The sequence below is a fragment of the Poeciliopsis prolifica genome, unplaced genomic scaffold, assembly GCF_027474105.1.
Source record: "Poeciliopsis prolifica strain line A6 unplaced genomic scaffold, Auburn_PproV2 SCAFFOLD042, whole genome shotgun sequence".
NCBI lineage: Eukaryota > Metazoa > Chordata > Actinopteri > Cyprinodontiformes > Poeciliidae > Poeciliopsis > Poeciliopsis prolifica.
In genome coordinates, this window is record NW_026562417.1 from 1,700,402 (window position 1) to 1,721,671 (window position 21,270).

The 21,270-nt window shown below is 40.2% G+C and overlaps 1 protein-coding gene and 1 long non-coding RNA gene across 12 annotated transcripts in view; one reads left to right on the forward strand and one right to left on the reverse strand.

Moving 5' to 3' along the window:
* LOC129376074 (uncharacterized) overlaps positions 1 to 21,216 on the forward strand; it is a 38,502-nt gene extending 17,286 nt beyond the window's left edge. Inside the window, exons 2-4 of the long non-coding RNA XR_008607710.1 lie at positions 20,793 to 20,859; positions 20,934 to 21,062; positions 21,156 to 21,216. This is a non-coding gene — a long non-coding RNA (uncharacterized LOC129376074). The remainder of the gene's footprint in view (positions 1 to 20,792; positions 20,860 to 20,933; positions 21,063 to 21,155) is intronic.
* Positions 14,531 to 21,270, reverse strand: part of sox5 (SRY-box transcription factor 5) — a 98,734-nt gene continuing 91,994 nt past the window's right edge. For all 11 annotated transcript variants that reach the window (XM_055055503.1, XM_055055507.1, XM_055055499.1 and 8 more), the window contains 2 exons: positions 20,270 to 20,486; positions 14,531 to 18,677 (listed from right to left, as the gene is read on the reverse strand). In XM_055055503.1, the coding sequence (XP_054911478.1) occupies positions 18,380 to 18,677; positions 20,270 to 20,486 (515 nt within the window). In that variant the 3' untranslated portion in view covers positions 14,531 to 18,379. The remainder of the gene's footprint in view (positions 18,678 to 20,269; positions 20,487 to 21,270) is intronic.

Below are 21,270 nucleotides of genomic sequence, written 5' to 3' on the forward strand. Positions count from 1 at the left end.
TGAAGCCTGGTGGCCCGCCAGACACTGGGGGGAAACTCTGCTCAGGACTATCTGCTTTGGTTGTTATCTTGCAACAATCCAGGTACCTTAAGATTGTTTGTAGCCTCTCATTGAACTCTTTAAAATCATAGTTGGATGTTTAATAGTTCTGAAATTGGAACCTTTGATCACCTTGGTATGTTTTAGTAGTGGTAACTCATTAAACACCAAAAAACAACCTTTTAATTTGGTGCCAAAGTGGAAGCTATTCATTAAGCCAAAATGATCTTACAGTACTGTAGAACACAGAGGGGGTACCTAATCCCTACTGACTGGACAGGCAAATCAGCTGTAGAAAACTAATTTAGGCCCCAACTGACATAACCTTTTTTTTTTTTTTTTTTTTGTCTTGAGTGCTCCTGCTGCCCTGCAGGCTGTGCCGCCCTGGGCACTGAGCCACATCGCCCGTATCATAAAACCACTGCTGGCTGCTCTTGAACTTGCCAGGATGTTAGCAGTTGCCCACATGTCCCATTTGATGTTTCCTGCCTCAAGAACATGTGGGAGCGAGGAGAAGGGAGCAGGAGAAACAAGGGAGTACAGAGAAAATAAGAGAGGGAGAGAGAAGGGGGGATGGAGGCGAGACAACAGGGGGAGTCAAAGCACATGAGAATGAGAGGAGTGGAAAAGAACATTAGCTTGAGAGATGCCAAGTTCACTATCTGCCAGCCTGAGGTGTGTGTAGCTCGGCTGTTGTGCAGGGAAGGAGAGATGAGGGAGGCAGTGGGTGTCAGGTATGTCTCTTTTTCTATCCGAGTGCTCCAGCACGCTCCTCTCTGCTGCAGCTGCTGCTCTCCCGGATAACAAATCATTCCCTACAGCGCCTTCTGGTAACCTCGTCATTCCCGCTAATAACATTTGGAGATGCTAAGCTTGTAAATTAGCAAATCTGGACCGAGGAGATATTATTTATGCTTGTCTCCCATCCTGAAAGACCCGTCTTGATGGGTAAATTGTGTTTAATTCTCGGAGGAAGCCATTTTTTTTTTCAGCGCCCCAGCGTGAGATGAGATTAATCCCTTGACAACCTTTGCGGGCGCGCTTCAAAATTGCTCCCAAATGTCACCAGCGCCGCTGCTGCCGCCGCCACCATTGGTGCCACCGCACAGATTTGTGGAAGGGTGCAAACGGGGAGGAAACGTGCTGAAACGGGGACACGCCATCCCTTCCTGGTACACACAAACATAGTCTTGAAGTGTATTTTATTTTCCTCATCTTAGCATTCACAGAAAAAAAAAAACGAAGAAAAAAATTACTCGAGCCACAAGCCGTCGCCCGCCCCCACACACACAGATACACACCTTGCACCCTCCTATAGATTATGTTCTTGTTATAATGACACACACACATGCCGTCGCAAAATAAAACTCTCACTTCGAACTGAAGCAGAGACAGCAGTCTCAGAAATACAGGGAGCGCACACTGTAGCAGTTGTCCCAACACACACACACACACACACACACACACACACACACACACACACACACACACACACACACACACACACACACACACACACAGGACACAAACACTTACAGCTTGTTCCCCAGATTGCCTTTTACTAATTTGTTCCCTCCAAGTGAGAGTTTGTCTTTGATTTAATGTCTCTGTATGGCTCTCGGTGAAAAGACAGCCTGGGATTTATTTAACAAGAAGGCAGAACAGGCCCTGCAGTTTTTTTTAAATCACACATGAAATCAAATAGTTGAGTGAAACACACAAAAAAAAACAACAAAAAACAAAAACGCATCACCTCTGGTTGAATGTAAGTTTAAAGGGAAGTCCAGCAGCTCTGGAGATCAGCTCGCCCCCCGTCCCTGTGAGGTTTGTCGGCTGATGACTCTTGGTCGCGGCTCAACCTACCCCGCAGCTCGGAGATCAGATTCCCAGAGCGGAGTTTAGCTCGAGAGGCTATGCCTTCCTTAATGACCCACAGAGCGGCAGATATCAAAACTGTCAACACACGTCTGCATTCTTCGTCTCCTTTGACACTCTGTCTTTACAGTTTTTTTTCTTTTGCACTCCATGTGCTCTCTTCTTTTGTTTTTCTTCCTTGTTGCGACTTACTTGTCTCTGTTTTCAACAACCCAAAAAAGAAGAAAAAAAAAAAAAGCTGAAGCAAACATGTTTATGTTCTAACGACCTCAAAGTGTTACCTAAGACATTTTCACCAGCAGTGCAGCAACTTCTGTGTGGGAAAAGTTTATTTGAACTGCGATATGATTTCATTCCTTAACGCCAAACATGCCATTCTTGATACGAGCATTTTCATCTTCCTTTTTTCCAAATATGTTGCCACATATATGTTACATTCACTTTTTTGGGGGGAAAAGAATTGTCACTTTTTTTGTCCAGGAAAGCCTAATAAACATGTAAATTATGATATATAAAAAAATATTACATGTATTCTTTTTTTTTTTATATATTATTTTTAAACTGAATTTTCCCCTAACCTTTCATTTGAGATGTTTAACTCCTGATGAGTTTGCTTTAAAAATAAAAAACAGAGAATCCAACAAATCAGTTTTAAAGTGTTTGCATTTGCATCTTCCTGTACTTTGTATTTAGTTTGGTTGGTATTTATTTGGATTGCTTTAATAAAGTCGCAGATTTCCCTTTTACTAAATCCAGCTGATCAGGCTTGTGCTTCCTGTGATGTCATCACTGCAAGACTTACAAGGAGCAGGAATTTTTCTCCAAGGTACATTTTAAAATCGCTGTTTTTCATGAAATTCTTAAGTGCATATCTACACTTCATTTCCCAGTTGTGTTTTTATTGTAGAAGTAGATTTGTGAGTGGTGGGAAAACAGCCCAGTGAAAAGCATCTTTAATGTGCAAAAAAATAAGTTGGAAAGTGTTGTTTGAGTAAATTACATCGAGATCCCTCCGCTGCATTGAAAACCCAAAATGACACGTGGGACTGTTTTTATGGAAAAAGTCATTTCTGATAATTACAGTTATTTGTGGCAACTGTCCATACACACTAATTAAACCCGTCTGGGGCCTTTCAGTGAGCATCCGAGAGGGAAAATAAAAGTTTACTTTTTTTTTTTTAAAAGCAGCAAACAATTGTTGCGAAAACCCCCCAGAAAAACATAAGACAATATCCCCACTATATAGTCTTCAGTTTCACCTTTGACCTCTGACTCTAGAGGATTAGTCAAACATTCGACATCCAGCTAGACTTTATGTAAGCGTGTTTATTGTGACAGGAACTTCCCCCCACCCCCCAAGAACTTTGATGATGTGTTTTATAATAATAATAATAATAAAATAAAAACTCAAGGTCTTAAGGTTGTTTTTGCAGAGCTGAAAAGATGTCATTTAAATAGAACATAATCCATAAGCTGAATAACAAGCAGAGATGTTGGTTCGTTCTCTCCCTCTCTCTGAGTGACACGGCTACATAATGTCTGTCTGTCGCCGTCTGAATGTAGGCTGGAGATCTGGTGACACACACTTTTTCCAAGCACGCGCAGGCAGAGAGAGCCGTCTTCTTGCACGCTAACGTGGATCTATCGGAGCGTTTTAGAGCCAGCACACTTCTGTGTATGAACTGACAGCTTGGCACAGTAATGAAAGAAGGAAAGAAAAAACTCACTTTTTCAGTTCAAGACGGCCTGATTGGCAAGGATAGAGAAAAATGCCCCACTGATAAGGACTGTTACTTTATTTTATTCCAAAATGAATTGTTTTGTTGTCAACTTGTAGTCAAGATAATGCAAACTTGAAGTGTTTAAATTTTTCTTATGGTCTCAAAGTTGAGAAACGGATGTTAAACTGAGATTCACTTTTGCTTAACCTCAGCTGATGTCAGAGTTCAAAATGAAGACACGAAGAAATTGGCAAAACATGGCGTCCATTGGATGTAAAACTGACAGCATTTCAGAACAAGATAATACCAACAGTCAAACACAGTGATGGTAGTGTGGTGATCTGGGGTGCTTTGACACTTTGGCACGAGCTTGACTTACTGCATTTTTTTCTCAGGAGTTTTTGGCTCGTATTTTCGACAGTAGGCAGACAGGAAAGAGGGCAAGAAGAGGAAAGACATGTGACAAAGGTCACCCGGACCAGGAGTTGAACCCGCGACGTGCTAACCCCTGCGCCACCACAGCACGCCCCGCGAACACACTTTTAATTGAACTTTGTGTTCCATTGAGACCATGCTGTGAACTTCATGTCCAAAAGAGGTGCTGGGATAATTTTTGGAGGATAAGACTTGACGTTCAATATTCAATCCATGAGGTCTGACCGTTTGGAAGTCATCCGTCAGATCCTTGCTTAAAATGACTTGTTTAAGTTCACATTCCCACTTGATAGCATTGCAGATGCAATGCTGTTGAAGTCATTTTAAGCTGTTTTTTTTTTTTTTTTTTTAACAGTGCAGTAAGCTAATGCCAGAACGCTCATGTCTGCTGCATCAGACTTGGAGTGCATGGTTTTGTTTTGTTGTTTTTTTTCGTTGGAGAACTTCCTCGGTTGTGTGCGCCGGCCTCTCCAACACTGTTTATGGAGCTGTGTGTTGTGGTCAGTGTGGTCTCTCACTCGTCCCCGAGGCCTTGTAAAGAGCCTCACCACAGGGCTGCTCAGACGCAGCACGCTCCTACCACAACACCAGAACTCTCACATCTGCTGCGCAGCAACATGTCAGAGCTCGGGATTTATGTCTGGCACCCGGCGGGACGTCAGGAAAAAGCTGACGTCCCGCTCTCGAGCCCTGCCTTTGCACGCTGTTGTTTCAATTGTGCCGTCTGATTTATTGTCTCGAAAAGGTTTAGCTTCCTGGAGGTCAGATGGGATTTTGGGTTACTTTGGGTCAGAAGTTTTCATGCCTGCTTATTAAAACCCAACATATCAGAATACATTCCAAGGATATGGGGTTAAAAACATAATTAATTTGTCAAACCATTCTCCATCCAGAAGAAGCATTATTTGCCTCTTTCGCTGCGCCGTATATTCCCTAATGATGTTTCCTTTTCTAAAATAGTTGAGGGAAACTGATGATGTGAAAATAAATTGCAGTGATTGTGCATAATCGCTGGAATTTTCCCCTTTGATTAATGCTACTGAAAGCTTTTCATTATCCAGAGAGCGTTTGTTAAATAAAGCATTAATTTGAATTCATTTAAAGCTTTTCAGAATACTTATTGTGAATGAGATTGGATTGGAATTTCAATGAATGTCAAGACTCAAAGAGTTCTTACTGTCCTGAATCTCTCTCTGTCCCCCCCGTCCTCACACACAAGCACAATCTCTCACACATACAAATGATGGCGACGGCTAACACAAGCCATTTAAACAATTGCTCCAATCCACCCTCCCCACCCCCCACAGCCCTTATCTTCAGGAGTTATGGCTCTAAATCTACTCGTAATACATAGCTCACTGAGGGTGTAATCCCTGGGAACATCGGAGTAAATCCGTGCTATATCCGCTACATGCAGACAACAGCGACCAGAGCCAGGGCCATTATGGTGCCTGAGAAAGTGAGGGGCATTAACGGGCTGGGCATGGATTCGTGTTAACGCCAAGCCATTAGGACACCTCCACCCTGGAAATCTCCCGAGCCCTCATGACCAAAACAGCTGTCCGAAGTGGAACTTTTAAGTCCCTCCTTTTGGCTGTTTGCCATCTTGTCTGCCTTTTGGCTCAGATTGTCCTTGATTTGTCCCAATTAAAGGGGAAAAAGAACAAAAAAGCAAAAAATAACAAACAAATAAAACTTTAACAAGTGAACAAAATTTGTTTTACAATCAGACCAAAAATAATAATTAGTCTATTGGTTTTTCACAAACCAAAAGGTTTTCGAAAACTAAAAGTTGAAAAGAATAAACAAAATTATCTATATTTATGATTCAAAGTCGGCTGTCAGGATACATGGCTGTCTGCTGAGCCATTATGACACTTGTTTTGTCCTTATTCGAAAAAAGGCTTTAAAAAGTGCACCCAGTGTCAGCCATACATGCTTGCAATAGTTGAATGTCCGTTAACCATATAATTGCAGAAAATTACGATCATAAATTTGCTCAATGGAAACATGGCAATCTCATTTTTCTATAAAACGTTTTTGCGCCAGGTGGATTTTCAGCTGCATCTAAATTAGTGTAGTTTGCAAAACTGCAGTGGGAAGACTTTTTGCATCAAATTAATCATGTGATCAACAATGGGATGTTACTACAGGCAGAAATGATGAAGACGACAACAGGAAGTGATAGGAGGCATGGTTTTTAATGACTTGCATGAATACATTTATGATTTAAATTCTGTAATGGAGGCACACACAAAATTGTTTTGCTTTTTTTTTTTTAATCGTCACAAATTTGCGCACATTTGTAATGGAAACGCTTCTAATGAGACCAGACCACGACGCGGTCACAAACCATAGCATATATTTTGTTGGGGTTTTTTTTTTTTACCCCAAAACTTTCAACATTTTCAAAAACTAAAAGATGAAAAGAAGCTACATGCTATATGTATGATTCAAAGTCAGCTGTCAGGATACATGGCTGTCTGCTGGAGGGAAGAGAGAGGGAGGTGGATCTTGTCAAGTCCAAAACAACAAACCATGGAGGAATAAGTGGGCTTTTTAATCTTGGAGCAAAGAGAAGTGACGAGGCGCACAAATTAAAAATGCAAACCCGAGCTTTCTCCCACCCTTTCCTCCCAGGCCAGAGCGAGAAAGTAACACAGACAGAGCTCTTCGTGTACTGACGGGAAAATCAAGGCCCCTAGGTTCCTTAACTCCTTGGCCGGACGACAGTTTCTTGGCCTGAAGGGGTCAGCGGTGGACTGTCTGGGAAGCTGGCAGCCATTGGGGCTCCAGAGGAGATGTTTTGCAGAGAGGGGTGGGGGAGCGCAGAGGGTAGTTGAGAAAGGCTGGGGGGCGTACATCTTGTGGCTGGTTGGCATGGAGCGGACACCGACAGTTTCCAAACACACTGGCTGTCGCTGCCAGGGCCTGCTGAGCTCTTCCACATTACACCACAGTCCGGGAAGACCAGAGGAACTGGAGGCCTGGAGCTACACAGCCCTCCCTACAGATTCATTGGATATCTACAGGGTCCGGGGCTCGGTTAGTGGTGCTTTACAACTCTCAATACTCCAAACAATTATATGTTGTGATGGTGGAGTTTAATTCCTGGAAGAAAACATAAAAGTTAAAGCAATGAAAGTGTTCATAAATTTGCTAAGCAAAATATATACAGTACAGACCAAAAGTTTGCACACCTTTTCATTCAATGAGTTTCCTTTATTTTCATGACTATTGACATTGTAGATTCACACTGAAGGCATCAAACTGTGAATTAACACATGTGGAAATATGTACTAAACAAAAAAGTGTAAAACAACTGAAAATACGCCTTATATTGTAATTTCTTCAAAGTAGCAACCTTTTGCTATGACGCACTCTGCATTCTCTTGATGGGCTTCGAGAGGTAGTCACCTGAAATGGTTTTCACTTGACAACTGTGCCCTGTCAGGTTAAGTGGGCTTTCTTGCCTTATAAATAGTCATGAAAATAAAGGAAACTCATTGAATGAAAAGGTTGTGTCCAAACTTTTGGTCTGTACTGTATATCCTTGTTCTCATGTATAGTAACTACTCTGATTTTTATTAGTTTATTCTACTAATTTCAAACTGATATTTTATTAACACACTAACAATTGTTGAAGACTGAAAAGGCTTTAAAGAGATAAAACAAATACTTGCATAGAACTTTATTGAATAACTTTACAACGTTAAAAGCATAGTGTTTTGTGTCATTTTAAACGTAGTATGTTAAAGTACTAGTTTAGTTTTCCTATGTATTTAAGCTTAGAATAAGAGCAGGGCTTTAATGTTGTGGTTGTGGTATGGTGTGGCCAACATGGACTTAATGGCTTTGTTTACTTCCTCCACTGCCTTTGGTCAAACTACAGGTAGGTTACAATTTTAAATGGCGCAGAAAAGTGACATTGTTCACAACTTCTCCTGTTCGCTCATTGGCCCAGTTCACATTCTGCTGGGGAAATTCAAATCAATAGGAGAAATCCCAAAAGGAGCATTCAAGTTAGCTAAGAATTCCCGGTATTCATGGAAGTTAGGGAGCAGCTTCTCAAGCTATATTACCTTTGTAATTCTTTGGATCTGCGCTAAAGCGAAAGTTTTGAGGTCGGTTCGATAGAAAAATCACAGTAGGGGAATCTGAAAACCTGCAAATACTGCTAAATCAGATTTCCACCTCTAGCAATTTTCCTCCGTATTTGAAAGTTGATATTGAACTCCCCGCTAGTGGCTACATAGCTACATAATAACCGAACCAACTTAAAAAAGTCATTGAAAGTGTGAGGGTGGCAATGCTTGATAAGGTCACCTTCCTAACCTATTTGTGGAAACACAAACGGTCATTTTAAATGTTTTTTCACCTTGGAGATGAGGGGAAACCACGACATTCAGGCCAATCAAACATGGATGCCGTAGATTAAAATAAAAACAAAAACATTCTAAGCCAGAGTGTTACAATCGTGAGACTGTAAACACTAGGCATGACGATAACAAGGCAGTCATAAGTCTCAAAAAACAGCTCTCGGCTGCTCCCAGCACAGATGATCTCATTCCCATATGCTACCAGGAACAATGTAGAAAATCCAACAGGAGGGTCTTCTGCTTTTAGCCTGAGTGAATGAGAATATGGTAAAACTCAGGGAAAGTGGATGCATTTACATAATGAAGCCATAAGTTAAACGATGAAGCATTTTACGACGGTTTCAGTCGGGTCAGGCGCATTACACTCAATGAAGCACACCTGTGGGGGCAGTGTCACCAGCTGAACACATAATGCATGTTAGCTGCGTTCTCCCAGTCACCCCCGCTGCACCAGCACGTCGCACAAAAACACCCAAACAGATCCGCGTTCGCTTCCCTGGCCCTTTCAGCTGAAAGATTTACAATTACAGTTCCTTCCAAAAGTATTTACTCCTCTTCAGAGTTTTAACTTCTTTACTTTAGTGCATTTTAGTGGAATATGATTAGCAAACTGGTGCATTGCTATGACAGAGTTTTTCCCCAGAACTCCTGCTAAACCTGGTGGTAGGAAGGCACTTCATCAGCGAGCCACCATGTTTTTGTGTTAATCTGTTAAAGTTGTCACTAAATTTAATATGACTAGGTATTTGTATGTTTTTTGGATGACATTGTTGGCAATACTTACACACACAACTGTAGATTATTTGAAATTAACATTTAAAGTCCCATTTAGTGTGAATATTAGATCGGATCTGTATCTTAGTTTTCTGATTCAGCCAGGTTAACTTCCTATTCAGATAATTGACCTGGTGCCTTTGCTACCAGTGCAGCAAATCAATCAGCTTGTTAAAGTAGGCAAGGACTTTATTCCCTTTTCATTTTTCAGTCATTAACTAACAGGTTCCTGTCTGTTCTTTAACTTTTTCATTTCTTTTAGCCCTGCTTGATTTCTCGCTGAACACCTCCAGCTCGGGCTCCCGTAATTTTTTTTTATTTGTTTGTACTTTTTTACTCTTTAATCTTCTAAGGCCCTTTCTCCTCATTCTAACTCTGGCCGCTCTGCTCGGCGGTATTTCCATATCCCTGAGCTGTCTTTCTTTTCTTCCCCCTTCCCCTCACTCGCAGCCTGTTGTATTCCCGCTCTCCCTTCTCATCCGTTTATCACTGGCCCTTGTTCTGTTAATCCCCGAGGGTTTTGTTTATTTGTGTTGGAGCTGCTTTTACAGCTTGCGACTGACCCCACCTATTTTCTCACCAGTCATTTGAACAGCAGGGCTGCTTTGCAGCTACTCCACCAATTAACATACCATTAGCATAATATTTGCATGTGTGCATTAGGGTGTTGATGGGGAGAGAAAATAACACTTTTACAGGGTTCTAGATTTTTTTTCTTCTTCTCATTTCTCCAAAAGAAAATAAAAAAAAAATCAATATTTCATAGAATGACGTTAAAGCGCCCACAGGTTGTTTTATCTCGCTTTGATTTGATTTGCGGCTCGGCGAGCAGCGTCTCCGTTTCAAGTTTACTGTGAAAAGTTCTGCAGCCCACCTACACGCTAACATCTGATGATCAAATTCAAATCATTTCCACTGTGTTAATTTAAGTCGTGTTTTATCAAAATGCCAATACTTACACGTTTGGTGTCTTCTAAAGTATGAGTCAAAACTCAGAAATTTTAATATGCAATCCAGTGGTATTTAATAATAGCTCCTAAGTTTTGGTGTTTTTGATAAATATATATACTTTTTTTTTTTAAGTCAGATGAGTTCCAGATATGGATTTAAAAATTTGTCATGATATTTTGTGGTACTATTATTATTACAAGAAAACTGACTAACCATTTATTAGACCTTTTTTAGGCAACTGTATGATTTATAGCCCCAAAAACACAAATACTGCCCTCGAAAACGTGTGATTTGTATGACTAAGCAGCTGACAGTAACTGCATTATAAAATGTATTTATTGATGTTTTAATTGAATAGAGGGGATAATATTAAAACTATAAATGCTGAGAAGGATATATTTTATTTATTTTTTAAAACGTCTTAATTGGACGTAATTGTGACAATGATGAATCAAAAGCCTTTTGTAAGAGATTTATTACGATAAATCATAAACGATACAATAAATGGCCACCCCTGGTCACAGGTCAAGAGGATGGAGTGGAAATGGCCAGGAAAGAATCTTCTTATGAAGGCAGTTCACTGGGAGGCGACGCATCACAGCAGGGTGCCTCGGCTCGACAACGCCATAATAAACTTGTTCGTACGTTTTGATGGAAGCCGACAGGAAGAGATGGGTGAAACCAGGCCAGCTGAGAAAGACCAGAGGGGGAGAGAAGACGAGTCCGGGGCGCCGAGCCAGTTTCCCGGCGCCGATCAGGGATCCGCCCGCAGGCTCCCGCTGTTCCTCCGGTGTGCCACGCCTGTCCCTCACACGCCACCGCTCTCGGAGCCGTCACATTAGGGCCGTCGCTCAAACCACCGCCGCTTTTGTGTCCGTTTGAGGTTTCAGTCACCGAAACCTGACTGACAACCGGCCTAAGGTATTAGTAAAATAAGCAGGTATTCAATGCATCCAATCCAGCAGGAGCCCTAAAGGGTACTAGAGTTGTCACGCAAGTCACATATACGAATGGAAGTCTTTTTGAACAAGTGATGCATCTTTGGTATTCATGCAAAAACCTCCCTAAAACACAAAATGTATCTGTAAATTGGTGTAGTCTGACATCGTCCTAGAAATGTGTGTGTTGTTGAACAAGCCTTTTGGTTCTCCATACTGTAGAGTTCCTTAGTTTGGATTTTTTGAAAGAACAGGATGGAGATGAAGGAGCATTTTGTCAGATAAGTTCCTGAAGCCTGAACAAACTTTTAATTCATTTACATTACAGGTCTGTAAAGACAAATAAAGTGTCAATGTGTTTGAGCTGAGACACATTGGCTGCGACGTAAGAAGAAAAAAAAAGAGAAAGAAAAAAATGAAACCTCTAACTGTATATTGTGTTCCTTATTCATGGCTGGGTTGTATAAAATGTCCTAAAATCTTTCTTCAGTGTTCCTGTAACTTAAAGTCCTTCCAATGTGAAGTCATAGGAACCTCTAAGTTATCTTTGGTTTCCTTTGGCTGTATTCTGCACAGAGTGACTCAGGACTGCCCCTCCCCAACCTGTAGCTGTACATAAAAAAAAAAATATCAAAAAACAGTTGGGTTTTCTTCTTAGAAGAAATTTAAATTTGTCTGTTTTGAAGAAAAACCCCCAACAATCACAATTTGTAAACTAATGAAGTATGACCCATCACTCTTACAATGGTCAGGCTGAGACGCCACTAGCACCAGTTTAAGGGGCGGTAACTTGAAAGTTACTGTCTTACATTTAGTTGTTAAAAAATGCTATATGTAATGAATAACTTCAAAGGAATTCAACTTTGTAATTTGACATTTTGAAATTGACCTGTCTCTTTAAGAAGTTCTGCCTTCAGCACGTTATAAAAATGCCTTTCCATGTCGAAGATTTCAATTTTACATAATACTGACTCAGATAGCCTGACTAATTAAACTAACTCTGCTTGTTCCTCTCAAAGAGCAGAATATCTAAATGCTGATCAATAAACACTTCAAGACTACAGCTGAATTTAGCAGTAGTTTATTTTCAATGTATAACCATAAAAAAGAATATCTGATATTTGCATGAATGGAAATAGTTGTTGCTTCTCTGATGCAAGTAAAAGCAATTAGATCACGTTGTGCTCTTTTTGCTCATCATACTGTGATAATGTCTTGCTTACCTGCTGTGATTGACATAACCTGCCACTTGTCTGTCATGACAGCGGTTAGGTTAGATGTGTAATGCATAAACGTTCAAGCACGGATGATGTAAAGAAAGTCATGTTTTTCATCCCGTCTCCACCTGTTTGACTTCGTAGTTTTTAAAATTTAAATACAAATCAAGAAAAACACAAATAAACTTGTAGTAGATTTTTATTTTACTGTGCTTCTAAGCCTCAGGTTACCTCGTCTTTTATGCTCTGAAATTTTAATACGCAATCCACAGACTAACAAGTTCTGTTTCCCCTTTTTTTTAGCTTAATAATAATAAAAAAAAAGATGATAAAATATTAGAAAACAGAAACCTAAACACTTGCTAGAGTTTTTTTCCCCTTCCTGTGATACTTGTGCGATTTTTATTTTTCAGTGATGCTGCAGTTTGTGTGTGTGATGGTACGGCAGACCGGGGATTAGCCGAGCAGCCAGAATCAGAGATGAAAGGAGAAGGCACTGCTCGGAGATAAACACACATTTGTGCTAATATCCCAGTTAGAGGCAAGAATTAATTTCTTTGAAATGTTTTCATAACAGTTTGTTTGCTACTAGTCATCTGGGGAATACAATGTTTGGAAACTAAATCCTAGTGACACACAAAAAAAAAAAAGAACAAAAAAATTTATTTTTTTCAATTCTTCATGCATGTTTTAATTTCTGAAAAGTTGATTAAAAATTAAAATATGAAATTAATTTGCACACACACACATATATATATATATATATATATATATATATATATATATATATATATATATATATATATATATATATATATATATATATGTGAAATAAATAAAGTGAGGCTTTGGCTAGTGTGCTGCACTCAGCTCAAGCTGCTCTTGTCTCTGTATAATCCTCCTCCTCATGAATACATTAACGCTGCAGCCTTAAACTCAGTTTAGCTGGCGGCTCAGCGTCACAGCACATCCTATTACCGACTTTAAATCATTAATGTGACATCGTTTTCACTCAATTTCCAAACACCCACGGTTGAAAGAGGGGGGGGGGGGGGGGAATCCACGGCATGTTTCACCGAGCCGACGCAGGCAGGCAGAGCGGCCCGCTCTCGGAGCACACCGCTCACAGATTTTTAGTGTTCGGTGCAGTTTGCACAAGCAGGAAAAGTTCAAGGCAACTGTGCTGATAAAAATAATTTTGCCATTTGATAGTTTTTTTTTCTTTCTTCTTTGTTCTGAATTGCCCACCTCCAGCCCACCTTAGGGTGTGCGTGATTGAATCGGAGGCTAACCACTGTTTGCTTCCTTCAGCATTCCCATATTGCTGACAATAAAATAAAAATCCAAACTCTTTTTCTGCTCCTCAGCTATTCACACACACAAACCTTTTCTCTTTCTCGGGTTTTTTGCCTTCGGGTCGCCTCTGAAAAATTCACATCGCCCAGACAAACCGAATCCTTCACTTACCGTATTATTCCGTGAGTTTTGAATCTGCCCCCATCTTGCCTTTTTATTGCATCAAAAGGTTTTTTTTTTTTTGGGTGGGGGGTGTTAGGAAGTGTGTGTCTGTGAAGTTCTGGTAATTAACAAAGCACATAAAATCCTGTCCTCTGAATGCATTTAGCTTGTTTTTATGCGCCGTGCGTCAAGCAGGGCTGTGGGGGTTGATTGCGGAACATATGGACGCAGATGGAGGACAGCATTTTAATGGGCACGCTGAGTGGGGTTTGGTGTTTTTAACCCCGGAAAACTGCACCAACATCCATAAGCAAGCATCAATTATACATTTGTGTTTTTTTTTTTGTGTGTTTTTTTTTTAAACCAGGTGACGGCAGCAAACATGTTTTTTTTTCTTTTTACAGAAAAGTGTCCCTTGTTGTGCTCAGTTAGGTTATGTGGTTGCTAACAGGTCGTGATTCTTCATCTTCTTCTTCTCTCTGATTGGAGGGGCAACAAGGTGGACTTACCATAATTAACATATTATAAATATGATTCAATCACTCAACTTTGCTGATGGCTTACATAATAAGAATAATAAAATAAGATGTGAGGAAGACGTTTCTAACTGCTTTTGGAAATACCCATGACTTACTCTGCGTCCAAGTATTTATTGACACCACACTTTCATTGGTGTAGGAACAAAATAAAGTGTGACTATACGAAAGTTAGTGGCGGGAAAAAATGAGCAGGACCAGCACAAGTTTTACTCAACACATTGCTGTCTTTATTAGAGCCTCGTCTGGCAGTAATACTGAAAAAAAAGTGAACTTAGAACAGATGGTGGTGGCAGCCCACGAATTTATTATTTTTTTTCTTGTTTTTCTTTATTTCTTTGATATTTTTTTCATATTTTTTTGAGGGAGCACTGCGACTCCACTTTTCTGTGGCATGAATAAACATCAATAAAAGAGACAGTAGGGAGAGAAAACCAAAAAAAAAAAAAAGAAATATACAACTTATATTACACTGTGTTATGAACAAAATATAAATCTATAACTCTATGTTATATTTACATAATTATCTTTCTTGATTTTTTTTTTCAAGTTGAGATGGTAAGATAGTTTTTTTGTTTACTTGTAATAATTCTTACTTTGTTGTGAGCTCCACTCGTGACTGATTGTCTTAAATAATATTTTCATTGTCTTGTTATGGGGACAGACCTTGCCAGCAGGGATGATTGATGTCTTTAATGCCCCACTCGCTCTCCTGATTCCTCTCTCCAGCAACAGTGTGGTGATAACAGGGGTGACTTTACAGCATAATTAAGACCCAGAAGCTCTTTATGTGGAACATTTATATAGCGATTTAAAGAAAGAAAAAAAGAAAATATGGGGGGGGGATCACTAAGCGACGTCACACCTGAAGAGTAGTCATGGCTCCTGTAGCGTCGCGTGGAGCTCAAACAAAGCAAAGGGCTCCTGATGAGGGAGGTTAGAGATACCGCCGGGCCGCCTCACATGCCGACACGGTGAAACACTCCTGCTGGGTCAGAGTGAACACTGTGATGATGATGATTGGACGAAAGAAAATCACTGCTATTACAAAAACATTCTAGAAATGTACAATGTTTAAAAAAAAAAAAACAGCATAGAATTTGTTTAGTTTCAATAATAATCTCTTTATATTGTAGGCGTGTGTTTTAGTGATTGTGTTTGTGCGTGAAGACGGTGCCAGTCAGACGTTTGAATACCCTAATCAGCATGAATGTCAAATAAGGCAGTAGTTTAAATGATGAATTAAATATCTACAGCTCTTAAATTAGAGTAAATAAAAAAAATATAGACCCACATAAACTGAACTTTAAGATAAGCTGTGTACTATTTTATCAGTCAACTCCAATCAGTTTTCCTTTGTATTGGACCAAATTACATCAGTGTGAAAAGATGTTAAAATTATTACATTTTAACTGATGATTTTATTACTACATAAGTCACTTTACAGCCCCTTTGAGAACATTCATTATCTTGATGCGATCGGAAATTATAAATATGCATATTATCAGAGCCAATCCAGATGCATAATGCTGGGCTGTTGTACTCCAGAGCCAGATTTTACACAAGTTTGGGACACCCAACTGTGTCTTAATGTCCAGCTATTTGTTGAATGAGGAGAAATTGGTTAGAGTCTTCTGGAACAACCCAGAAACCACAATGGCTGAAGTCCTATTGCATGACCTCAAATTTCTTCAAGTAAAGATTAGCAAGCTTGATTGGAGGAATCGAGGTGACGCTTGTAAAATTAAGAAAACTGCACCAACTACTGCACATCATGTTGTGCAAATGTTTTGGTGTCAGTGATTCTGCTAGATGGTTACAAAAATTGGATATCCTGTTGGAAGCAACAAATTATAAACGTACAAAACTGGTTTCAGAATCGTTAAAGCAGGCTTTAGTCCTATTTATAATGCAAACTGAGCAATTGAAAGAGCCAGTTGTCAATCAGACAGAAATATGGAAATACAGAGTCGTGGCTTGGAAAAATGTGGAGTTCAAATACAACTTGCCACGATGTGTTTAGCAAGATATATAAAACAATTCTAACTCTTGTTTTATACAGCCAATTGATTATTTATTTATTTTTGTTAATTCATGGGTTTTTGTTTTTACATCTCATCAGTCCAGCTTAAAATAAGAAATGTTCCAATGTCTTAATTGACATTCATGCCGACCAAGAGTATGTGAACTTCTGGGCGGTGCTGTGGATGTGAGGATGCCAGCAGATGCTTCACTGTGTCTCGGCGAGGCGGCTCAGCTAGTAAACGGGGACAGGTCTTTGTTCACAGAAATCCTTCAAATCATTCTCAAAGAAAACGACAACAAAAAAAGAGGAAACCTTCACATTGTACATGGTGATAATCATTACAAATAAAATTATAACAATAATAACAATAATAATAACAAATATTAATGTTCTTTATCTCTGACTGCAGAGAGTCTGAGTGCTTCGTAGAAATGGGCATGGAGATAAAATTAAAAAAAAAAAGTCTTCAGCGTCTTTAGAGGAGCTCGCTGTCCTAACTGCGCCACACATCCGTCCGCAGGGGTTAATACAAGTCAAAATAGATTTAGAAGGGGAAAAGAAAGACAAACAAAACCAAAGCAAGGTAAAAGGACAACTTCTGCTTAAATCTAAATTCCTACCAGCTAAATAGAATAATGTTTCAGTGACCATTTCATATAGTCACAAAAACCTGATGAGGAGAAAAATAAATTATACTGTACATAACTTACTTAACTCAGGAAACGCTGACCATCCTCTTAATTATGGTTAATAATAATAATAATAATATTAGACTAGAGGCAGTTTTAAAGAAAAATAATAATAAAATACAGAAACACTGACTGCACTCCGGCTCCACCCACTGGCTTACAGCAGGACGACGTTGATTGGAGGGAGCAGAAAACACTTAGACAGAACAATAGCTTTCTCTGTGTGTGTGTGAGAGAGAGTGTGTGTTACAGCGCATTAACAGCAGCAGAACAAGTTTCTTATCCTTCAAGATTTTGTTTTAGCTCCTTTTTTAAAATTTTGTTGTTGCTCTAAACCAAAAACAAAAGTGCTGTAAGCAACACACACTGACGCGCACCTGTCGGATGTTTCAGGTGAAGTCGTGCTGATGATGATTTTTTTTTTTTTTTTTTTACTTTCAAAAAAATGTTTTTAGTTTTTGTCCTACACGATATTGAGATGGAGACAGGAGGGACGGAGTGAGAAGAAAACTCGTGGATTGTCTCACAAACACAGTGCTTTCGATTCCGCTCCGGGACGCCCCCCCTCCCCCTCGATCGGTTCCTCTCTGTCTCCTCCCCCTGAGCGGTGGGGGGGGAAGAGGCGAGTGGAGGCACCGATAGCACACCGCTAGGCTGAGGATTCAGTTAAAAATAAAGGTCTGATGTCTTTCAGGTGCTTTACAACAAAAGGGAGGGGGAAAAAAAAAAGAAAAGTCTCTTTTTTTTCTATTATTATTCAAACTTGTAGCACAAAAAACAACAAATCACATTCACAAGCCACTTATTGGCACCGTGTACCTGAGTGAGAATATTATAGAACCAAAGAACAAAAAAAGCTGTTTCTTAAAAGTGTCTCTTGATAATAAACAGGTCCGCCGTCCTAAAGTGTCATCCGTTAGCCTTTGACAGGTCCGCTGTTTTAGTTTTTCAGTTTAAAATGTCTCCTTTCCCTCCAGATCGGACTGAAAAGGGTTGATTTTTATAATCGTCTTCTCACTTGTGGCATCACACTCTCGCAGTAGTACTTGAATATTCCTCAGTGAGCTTTAAACTGGCTTCCTCCCAGACTCCAGCATGTGTAACAGTCAGTGTGAGTGACAGGTCCTGTGCTTCCGTTGATTGATCAGATGCTGGTATCAGGACTCCAGTGGGAGGGGAAGGGGAGCTGGCTCTGCCCAAAGAGTCCGTGTTAGTCAGGAGAAGAGGGGATGGGAGGTGTTTTTTATCTTTTAAACTTGAGGTGATTGGCAAAGTACAAACTCCTCTTCCTGACTGATGTTTAGAATCTTTAGAGCGCCACCGGCCGTGACCGGTGCCGCCTTAATGGGGGATATGGTTGTCGTTGTCGCTAGCGTAGTCGGCGTCTTCGTCCTCGTAGTCAAAATCATCGTACACGTCACCGTTGCTGTCGTCTAGCCGCAGCTCCTCCTCCTTGATCCGTGGCTCGTCCCCCTTCAGTCCGGGCATGTGGGGGTTCTGGTGGTGGTTGGCGTTGGGCTCTGGGCTGCTGGACATACTTGAGTGCTCTGAGGGCATCTGGGGGGAGGGCATCCCTGCCATTGAAAGGGCACCTGGGTAGACCATGCCGGCAGAGGATAAGGGCAGCTGGCCCTGCTGCCTGTATGCACAAAAAGAAAGGAAAGTTAGGAGTATCGTCAGAAACATGCTGTAGTCAGTAAGATGAAACTTTTGCCCCGTTTCCACCGCGCTCAACAGAACGATTTCCACCGCCAGTTGGACTTCAACGGGGCAGGCAGGGTTGAGGCCAAACACCTAACGTTGTCAGAAGAGTGCGACGACAAATTTGACGCACAAGAATGATGTTTTTCTGTTCCCTAACAAATACCTTGTCGAGAGGTGCCAGTTGTTTAAACTTAGCGTACCATACACCTATCCAATGGACCTAGACCTGAACGGGGTCCAGGAACCGTGTGGTTCAGATCGGTTGTATGGGCCCCTTTTATAATTGACAAAAAGAAAATAGCCTACCAAACCGGATATTCAATGGAAACGAGGCATTTATTGATAGCACTGCTTCACAACTGAAGCAGTCTTTATTTCTTGCAGAATAAGATGTTTTGAGGGTTCAACTATATTTTTGCAATCTGAAAATACAAGCATTTCTTATCAAAGTTTAGCCTGACCCACAAAGCACCATCTAGTGGATATATGAATGTGATTTTGCAACTGAGTGTGTGTGTAACAATTCACCCTCTACTTTGGTTTAAAAGGTTTGCTCCTTTTAAACCAAACCATGTTGGAAACATTTCCCTGATTACCACCATCAGAATATACAGAGTCTTAAAAGGTTACTGTCAGGAAAAAAAGTTTCAACTTATTTTAATGCCAGTTTGACTCGGTGTATTTTAGTGCTGTAGTCCTTCTCTGCCTGTTGTTCATTGCCAAGCAGCTAGCTCAAACGCGGCTGTTAACTTTTACTTATTCTGTAAAGAGAAACTTCAACTATTTTCAGCACATACTATGATTTGGAAAAATAAAACGAATCCCATTACAAGTAAAGGGTTATTTTACACAATTTAGCTTTAATGTGATTGTAAATATGATGAAAGTGAGGTAGCTTTATTGCATGTTGTGCCTGCAGGTAAAACATTCCTGACCCAGGCCTAAATTTTGGGTATTTAGTACAAACTGAGCTACTTGTATTAGCTTGGTTTGTTTCAAAACAATTACATCCAAAAATGAGAATAGCACACATACATTTAAAATAGAGATGCACCAGAGTTTGTTTTCTAGATTGTCATTTCAGGTTTGTTGTAAACTTTGAAATATTTTTACTCTACGTTCTCCGGCAAACCTTTTCGTCGTCCTCTGACTTCCTGTTTGAATATGTCACTGATAGAGATTTATTTTCTCTCTGTATTAAGTTCTGTACTGAAGAGTGTTGTTATGGCAGACTGGTAAAAGTTTAGATGTTAATGATCTGAAAAAGGTCCCACAGGCTGGTTAAGCTGAAACACGTTTGATGGGTCATCAGCCAATTTCTTAGTGCATCTCGTTGGTCAAAATCCTCATTAGAAACTATGACATATTTACATAGAAACTAATAGAAGAGGAAAAGCAAATTTACATTCAGTCTCTGTGTTTAAAACAGAAATAGAATGATGGAGAAAAAAAAGCCTATAAATTCTGATCTTTTTATTTGCAAAACAAACAAAATCCTCCTGGACCTAGAACTACCCAATCCCTCACCCTACGCTGAAGTATTGTCTCATCTCCTGCCTGCGGGACCTCATGATGGCCTTGTACTCGCCGATGCGCAGCTTCTTGCCGTCCACCAGGCAGGTGCGTTTGGGCCGCGGCTTGTATTTGTAGTCCGGGTATTTCTCCAGGTGCTGCTTGCTGAGGCGAGCCTGTTCCTCGTAGTAGGGCTGCTTCTCCAGGTTGGTCATGGCTTTCCACCTCGAGCCTGGAGACAGACGGAAAACAGCCGTTGGGTTTGATTAGCTGCTGCTTTTCTTTGAGACAACTTGCCACAGAGGGGCTGCTGTTAGGTAGGACTGGACAATATGGCTGAAAGTAGGGCCTTTGAAGATAGAAAAAAAATTTGGACAAAAAGCACTAAAATTTCCAGATTAATGTCCACAAATGAACTTTTTAATAATAATTGCTCTTATACACTATTGTACATAGCAGTTGATATGATTTGCTTTTGTTATAAATATCTGAAATACTGCCAAATTGATAGCGTTACTCTTATTTGTATTTTTTAAAGGAGTTATGAGGCATGGTGCTAAAGCTGAAACTGCTGCTGTGCAAGGGTGTTGCTAAGTAGCCAAAAAGTGAGTAAGTTGGCCTGCGTTCACACTACAGGCTTTAAAACTCAATTCTGATTTAAAATTTGTTTTGTGTGCAGTTGTCCACATTTCCAAGTACATGTGACTTGTGCGAACTGCAAGCATTGTAGAAGTGTCCACATGTCCAGGAGAGGGCGCAATAATGCGAGTGTGATCAGTGTTTAAGGAAGTACTTGTGGACGCTAATGGTGCAACATATTTTGCTATTTATTTATTGCATATTAACAATTTTAATCTTCATTATTGTCTTCAATGGTTGTTGTTTTTCTTCCCACTTCCAGGATGCAGAATCGAGACTTTCATCGTGTATCACTGACATTCAGGTCGGATGTCGTACAAAGGCAAGTAACATTGGAAAAGGTCGGCTAGGTGTTGGATTTAGAACCACGTATACAA